This window comes from Vespa mandarinia, chromosome 10 (genome assembly GCF_050613455.1).
Source record: "Vespa mandarinia isolate Hongniang chromosome 10, ASM5061345v1, whole genome shotgun sequence".
Taxonomy (NCBI): domain Eukaryota; kingdom Metazoa; phylum Arthropoda; class Insecta; order Hymenoptera; family Vespidae; genus Vespa; species Vespa mandarinia.
In genome coordinates, this window is record NC_140819.1 from 6,190,001 (window position 1) to 6,197,500 (window position 7,500).

The following is a 7,500-nucleotide window of genomic DNA, read 5'->3' on the forward strand; positions in this document are numbered from 1 at the left end:
AAAAAAAAAAAATGAAAAATAGAAATAATAATAATAATAATAATAATAATAATAATATTATTATTATTATTATTATTTAAAACGTGTATGAGTGTGAGTGTGTGTATATATTTACATCAAACGTACCTCTTCGAGATAGCCACGTGTTTCACTTCATTCATAATATTATTACATAATCTTTGTCATTTTAAAAAGTCACTGCAATTTTAATGAATGCTAGAGTGCTGTAATATATACGCCTTTAGGAATTTATGCGCATTTTTTTCATCATATATATATATATATATATATATATATATATGCAGTATATGTATGTACTCGTTAATATATTTATATATATTTATATATATATATATATACATATATATACACATATATAATATACTTTATTTAGTATTCGAAAGGAAGGGTTTTATTAAGCGATTACTAGAACTTGGTATTTTTTTCATTTCGATAGAATAATTTTCTTTTTCTTTTTTTCTTTTTTTCTTTTTTTCTTTTATTTACTTATTTTTTTTTTTTTTGTTTTCATAGAACATGAACTCGATTTTATTATATCCTATTTATTATTATCAATCGTTAAAAACGAACATGGAAGAAATACTGAGTTTGTGATAAGCCTCGAGCATCCGATCCTTTTCGATTGATTCAACGCAATTAACGTGGGATGCATGTGACAAACACTCTAGGATTCAAATTTCTCTGTCACCTATATATACATATATATATATATATATATATATATATATATATATATATATTTAATATTTTTTTTATAATTATTACGGTAAGGCCGCTCGAAAAATATTGAGAATGTCAGCTTTTCTAAAGTTAAAGAGAATAAAAAAATTAATAACACAATAATTTATTTATCTTTTATATAATTAAAATTCACCTGCTGTGCATGATTACATTAAAAAATCTTTCAAATATCTATCGAACATGAAGTATATATATATATATACACACACACATATATTTATAACATGTATATAAAAAAGCTATCACTCGGATTTATGCTTTTTATATCTCTTTAAAATGCACACGATGCTTGTCAGGTGCTCTTGCAATATGCAATCGCTAAATTTCTCGTAAAGCCATTCTCAAATTTTTTCAAGCGGCATGTTATAATATCATTATTATTACGACATTATATTATATCGTTACATCGGTGAACGTTGATTCAAATTGAACAATTCATTGAATATAAAATTAACAAATTAATAGCTGATATATATACGTATTATCTATAACAATTCGAATTTTTATTAAAAAAGAAAAAGAAAAAAAGAAAAAAATTCAAAGACGTAATCCTCTTATCATATTCTATAAAAAAAAACAAGACTAACTTACAAAGTAGGTGAATCGAAGTAGTCACGTTTTTAACTCATAAAACTCCGTAGAGAGAAACGTGTTACCTATCACTTAAGAAGTTCGAAAAGTTTTGAAAGTTTAAGATGATATCAAAAACCCGATAAGAATAAGATATTTCCTATTGGAAAGAGTTTTATATAATCGACGTTCACCGAGATCGCTCGTCTTCCCGTATGTTTTTTATTATCGCCATTTTTGTCACCACCGACGGTACTATTTTTGATATTTGAATCCCGTAGGCACACCAAAGTAGGTTGCTCGTGAACACCGCTGGAGCTGTTTACCCCTTTTCTAGCCTCAGTAGAACGATCTCGCATTTGCTACAAGAACCAGTTTCTTGAACCCGTGCAAAAAAGTTTTCCCCAACTAAACTGACTGCAAATTGATGATTGACAATGTATTGAAAAAAGAAAGAAAGAAAGAAAGTGAGAAAGAAAGAAAGAAAGAAAGAAAGAAAGAAAGAAAGAAAAAGGATGAATAAGAGGAAAACGTGTTTCTTCTAACACGAATGAAATTAAATTCCATCCTCTTATAATTGTACACTGTCTTTTGATCCCCATTATTGCCTAGATGAACCAGCCTTTACGTATCCTGTATATATATACAATATACATATATACACCTTTGTGTAAGCTCCGTAATAAGGAGCATCGGATTAGAAATGAGGATTCTTATCGTTTTGATTTTGTTTCTACGCAGATTTCGTAGAGAGAGACATACGGCAGATGTTGAGAAAGGAGACAGTAAGGATGGGAAAGATGGCGAATCGTCGCATTCAAGAAAACCGTCCACCGATGAAAATATCGCTGCCAAACCACGAACTGGCAAGTGGGGAAGGTTGTTAGGTAAGATTATAAAAAATGTATTTTATTGGACGTCTCATTCCAAATATATATTTTTTCTTTCACAGGTAGTTCCAGTCTGGATTCAGGTAGTGAAACAGGTACAGCCGGGGACACATTCAAGAGATCGTTAAGTGCAAGAGATTCGCGTCCAAGTTCTAGTGCCGGAACGAACAAGGTCTTTCCGAAATTCGGGAAGTTAGGTGGTACGATAGAAGAAACAGGTGGAGGAGATAGCGCTGATAAGGATGGACAACATCAGCAACAACAGCAACAACAACAACAACTACAACAACAACAACAACAATCTCAGAATCTTTCGGTAGACTCGAAGCAATTGCAACTTCGACGTTTGGAAAGTTATGATGGTGGTTTGATATCGACTCAGCCTAGTCACGATCGTGAGATTCTTGCGGCGGTATTAGAAGTAAAGGTCGACTTAAAGCTAGAAGTTCAAAGAGTGAATCAAAGGCTTGCTAAGATGGAAGACATGCTTCAGACTTTATTGAGCCGAGTTCCATTGGCTGGAACACCTCCGGGAAGTACGGTTATCTCGCAGCAACAGCAACAACAGCAGCAGCTGCAGCAACAACAACAACAACAGCAGCAGCAACAGCAGCAGAGACCCTTGAATTTCCCATCGGGTAGTTCAGCTCAAAATCAACCGTCCTGCCAAGTGCAAGTGAATCAACAGCAAGTTGTTCCACAAAGTATGCAAATGTCTGAACAGAAGGCGTCTATAACGAGTACGACGACTTCTATGACACCTGGCGAAGGTTATAGAGAGCAACAACAACAACAACAACAACAGCAGCCTATGGAACGTAGTTCAAAGAGTCAAGAACATCATCATCATCATCACCACCATCACCAACAGTCAAAAGATTCAGACAGATTATCAGGTAGTTCCGATTACAAAACTTCCTCGAGAGAAGTTAGTAAAGAACTTCTCGAAAGACTTGCCCAAGCATCAACCTCGAGAGGTGACGACTCGAGTGCACTTGGACCACTCATATTAAGGAAACGAAAAAGTAAATCGCGCAACAAGGGTGCAGCGCCTCTCGCACCTTTAGCTACCCAACCGATTAGTCCCTCGGAGGCTACGGAAACTACACAAATGCTCGAATGTACCGACGATCGTGAGGCTAGCAGTGCCAGTGTCGAAAGGACCGAAAGGACCGATAGGTCCGAACGAAAAAGGCCACCACCCAGGCCTAGAGAATACTATTGAAAGTTCTTCCGTTCTAAACCTTTCATCCTGATCCTAATCCACCATTTCCTCCTCTTCCTTTCGTGATTCTCAATCTGGGTGGATGGTTCCGTTACAATTTAAATAAATTGATCGCGAATCGCGTTAAAAAAAAATAATAATAATAATAAAAAAAAAAAAAAACAAAAACAAACAAACCCTCTCTTCGTTCAAAAGTGACAACAGATCGAAGGACTAGGCCACAATGAAGTCAGCCTAATTTTCCTTCTCGATCGGACTAAGTTTCGTGATCTTACAGTTTAACATAATTACCTTAAAGGACTATTAATATTTTCGCTAGATCGCTTCGCGAAGTGACATTCATTTTGCGCGTACTTTTGAACGAAATTGAACGAAATGAACAGAAAAAAAAAAAAAAGAAAACTGAGGACATGATAATATTATATAAAGTAAATAAACTTATGGAAAGAAAATAGTAGAGGGTTTCATATGGGAGAAGTAAAAATGATTCGATGACTCCCAATTGCGCGTGTCTCTTCGAACCAGTATTGAGTTACGTGTGATCATGGAAGGAAGGATCCAATTAATTATCCAACAACTTGCGACGGCTTCTTCGAGAGACATCGAAAATTGTTTCACGAGTTATTATCCACGTTATAAGAGCGATATGCATCATAGTTTTGCACGCATTGACGGCGGATCTATTCGCGAGCATATAGATCTTCGTAATGATCTCGAGAAATATATTCGATCGAATTGATGCGTTATTTTTTCAATCGATGATCTATTACGCGATCACATAAAATATTTACAAAGAAATACATAAATATAATAAAATATCGATTGAAATTTTACAAGTTTCTCGTCGTCGTCATCGATATGGATCGATGATTATAGATCGTCACGAGACAATTAAATTGTACAAGATGCTTTTCTTTTATTTATTTATTTTTTTTTTTCTTTTTTTTTTCAATATAATATAGGATGGCTCAAAAGTTTCTAGATACGTTAAAATTTGTTAAGTTATATTAAAAAGAAAAAAGTTCAATCGCTCTTTTTCTTGACTACTTAAGCTAACAATTAAGCTCGTAATTTTACTTTACAAGCTAGGTCTGTAATTTACACAATTTGGAAAAAAAGAGAATGTATAATCTAAAAAGTCACGGATATAAAGTAATTGATTTTTAATATTTACCTATGTAACTTTTAATCCATCTAAAAACATTAGACCCCGCCCTGTAATCAAATCAAAAGGATTGATATTTATAAAAAACAATGACGCATCCTCACGATCGTTTAATATTTACGAGAGATCACACGCGAGCACAACCATAGAATGTAAGCGTTTGCTTTGATACCACCGATTCATCCGCCGACGTTCATAGGCCGCATTTTTATCTAACTTACGAAAAAAAAAAAAAAAAAAAAAAGAAAAAAAATGAGATTATCTTCGATCGAAACGCTTGCTACGAGATTTGCTACGAAATAAATTTATTGACGGGCGAATGACCGACGTGCTAATTGAAAAGAAAATACATAAAATAAATAAATATATAAAAATAAGGTACGTCGTATTTCGCGAGGAAGCCAAACAGCAATATGTATATATATTGTAATTATGTATATATACTATATTCATATATTTATTTATTTGCGCGTACTTATATGGACTTACGTTCGTACGCGTGTATATATATATATATATATATATACAAACACAGACATATATATATATTGTGGTCATCGAATTGTTCTTTTACGTTTCTTTTATTTCTTATCTTTCTTTCGTTTTTGCCTCTCATACTTGGACGAGTACGTCGTAATTGTTGTTGAAAATATATTTAAATAACAATTATGAATATTGAATTTTATAAATTTAACTTTCGTTTTTTTCCTCTTTCTTTTTTTTTTTTTTTTTTTTATCTTCGAGACATTCGAAACGAATTTAAATTTGATCATTATTCGAAAGTACTTTAAAAGGATATGTATATATATAACTCTATAACTTTATAACTTGATGTAATTTTAAAGTCATAAACATACACATAAGTGTATGTATATATATATATATATGTATGTATATTTAATATGTATATGTATATGTATATATGTAATTATTTTAGAATTCTTTATTGATTTTATGTCGCATAAATAATTCAGAAATCATATATCAAAATTAATGTTTTATTAAATGTAAATTATATTTATTGTTAATATATATAGTATAGTTATATGAGTTGTGTATAAATTTTACATTATACAACTATTTTTTTTTTCTTCTTTTTTCTTTTTTCTGTTTTCTTTTTTTTTTAACGCAGCAAAAAATTAAGTTATAGAGATATATATCTTCGTAGGCCATAATTAAAAATAATGATATATTTATTCGATTCGAGATATTCGAAGATGACTCGTCCAATGAATAATTAGCGATGATCCAAACAGAAAGTATAAAAAACGAACGTTTGTCCATATCTAAGCTTGCGTGTACATAATATAAATATATTTAAAGAAGAGAGAGAGAAAGAGAGCGAGAGAGAGAGAGAGAGAGAGAGAGAAAAAAAGAGAGAAAAAAAGATGAAGTAAAATATTAGTTATCATTTCTCGTATTATGTGTATATAAATATAAATATATATATATTTATATTTATATATATTTATATGTATATATATATATATATATATATATATATAACGCAAAAATGGTGGAGAAAAAAAACTATTACAGAATGAAATGATACGAGAAGTTTGTTAATTAGATATTAGACAAATAGACGATATAGCTGGCTCTATCGTAGTTTATATACTTATACGCGAAAGTTTAAAAGCCGTTGACATTTTAGGAAAAAGCTAAGCTAAGAGGCTAATATATTATAATCCCAAATCGATCGACTCCAATGGTGCGCAGGTTTTTCGTGCCCAGTTTTTATCGGGCGAGTCGTAACACGCATACATATACACATACACATACAGATACAAATACACATGCACACCCACACATGTACTACTTATGAAAAATTTACTCGACTTGCAAAATTACAATCCTATCGTCGACAAATAAGATACAAATCTTATATAATAAATCTTATGCGAATGCCGTTTCATAATTTCTTATGATCAAAACTTATCGGAATCGTTCGTCAATGTTCGAATTCGTTTTAACGGCTTTCACATCTCCCTCTCTCTTTCTGATCATAAATCTAATCATAAATCTAATAATTCGTACTTTTTCTCATTTTTCTTTAACATACAATCGTTTTCATCGTACAAATAATAAAAATTAGAATAGACGTGCGTGAAATAAACAAAATTATTGAATATATGCCTAAAACTAATTCGTCCAATGATTAAGAATACATATTGAACATAATTCGTTATCGCATAATAATCGGTCGGAATCAACGAATTTAAATAATTGTGAAAAAATAGGGACAACGGTGTGAGTGATAAAGGGACGTATTTATTGGAAGAGCAATAAAAAGTGGTAACAATAAAAGTAATAAGAAAAGTTAAAATAAAAGAAAATTCGTTGAATAATTAAGGATTTAATAACGTTATTACATTTTTAACGTAATTTGTATCTTTTAAAATCAGGATATATGAAAGGCAAGAAGGGCGCGCGCGTGCGTGGAACGATGAATAATCAAAAAAAAAAAAAAAAAGAAAAAAAAAGAAAAAAAAAGAAAGAAAATAGGAAACAAAAAAGCAAGTTTTTTCAATTGCCGATCGATTAATTTTATTACATCTCGCGCAAGATATTTGAAATTGCGAAAGGGGGATCTGCTCTGTTTGTCATCTGAATATACTATCTCCTTTTTTTTTTGACTCTCTCGTTTATTCTTTTTTGCTTTTTATTGATTTATTTTTTCTTTCTCTTTCTTTTTTTTTTTTTTTTGTGTAATATCAGCATTTTCCACGCGTCAAAGGACACGTATATCGAAATCAATCATCGATTCGCACATCGTCCAACTCGTATAGATAAAAGGAAGTAAAAGTATGATAGAAAATAAAGAAAAAAAAAAAAAAAAGAAAAGAAAGAAAAAAAACGAAAAAAGGAAAAGAAATGATAAAAATGAA

General features: G+C 31.2%; 1 protein-coding gene across 9 annotated transcripts in view; it reads left to right on the forward strand.

Annotated features, from left to right (window-relative positions):
* The window catches only part of eag (potassium voltage-gated channel protein ether a go-go), a 94,798-nt gene that overhangs the window by 82,434 nt on the left and 4,864 nt on the right, over positions 1 to 7,500 (forward strand). For 8 of the 9 annotated variants that reach the window (XM_035874971.2, XM_035874976.2, XM_035874974.2 and 5 more), the window contains 2 exons: positions 2,074 to 2,219; positions 2,285 to 4,344. In XM_035874971.2, the coding sequence (XP_035730864.1) occupies positions 2,074 to 2,219; positions 2,285 to 3,447 (1,309 nt within the window). In that variant the 3' untranslated portion in view covers positions 3,448 to 4,344. Of the gene's footprint in view, positions 1 to 2,073; positions 2,220 to 2,284; positions 4,345 to 7,500 lie in introns of those variants that run through there. The other variant, XM_085659564.1, reaches the window with a different exon arrangement.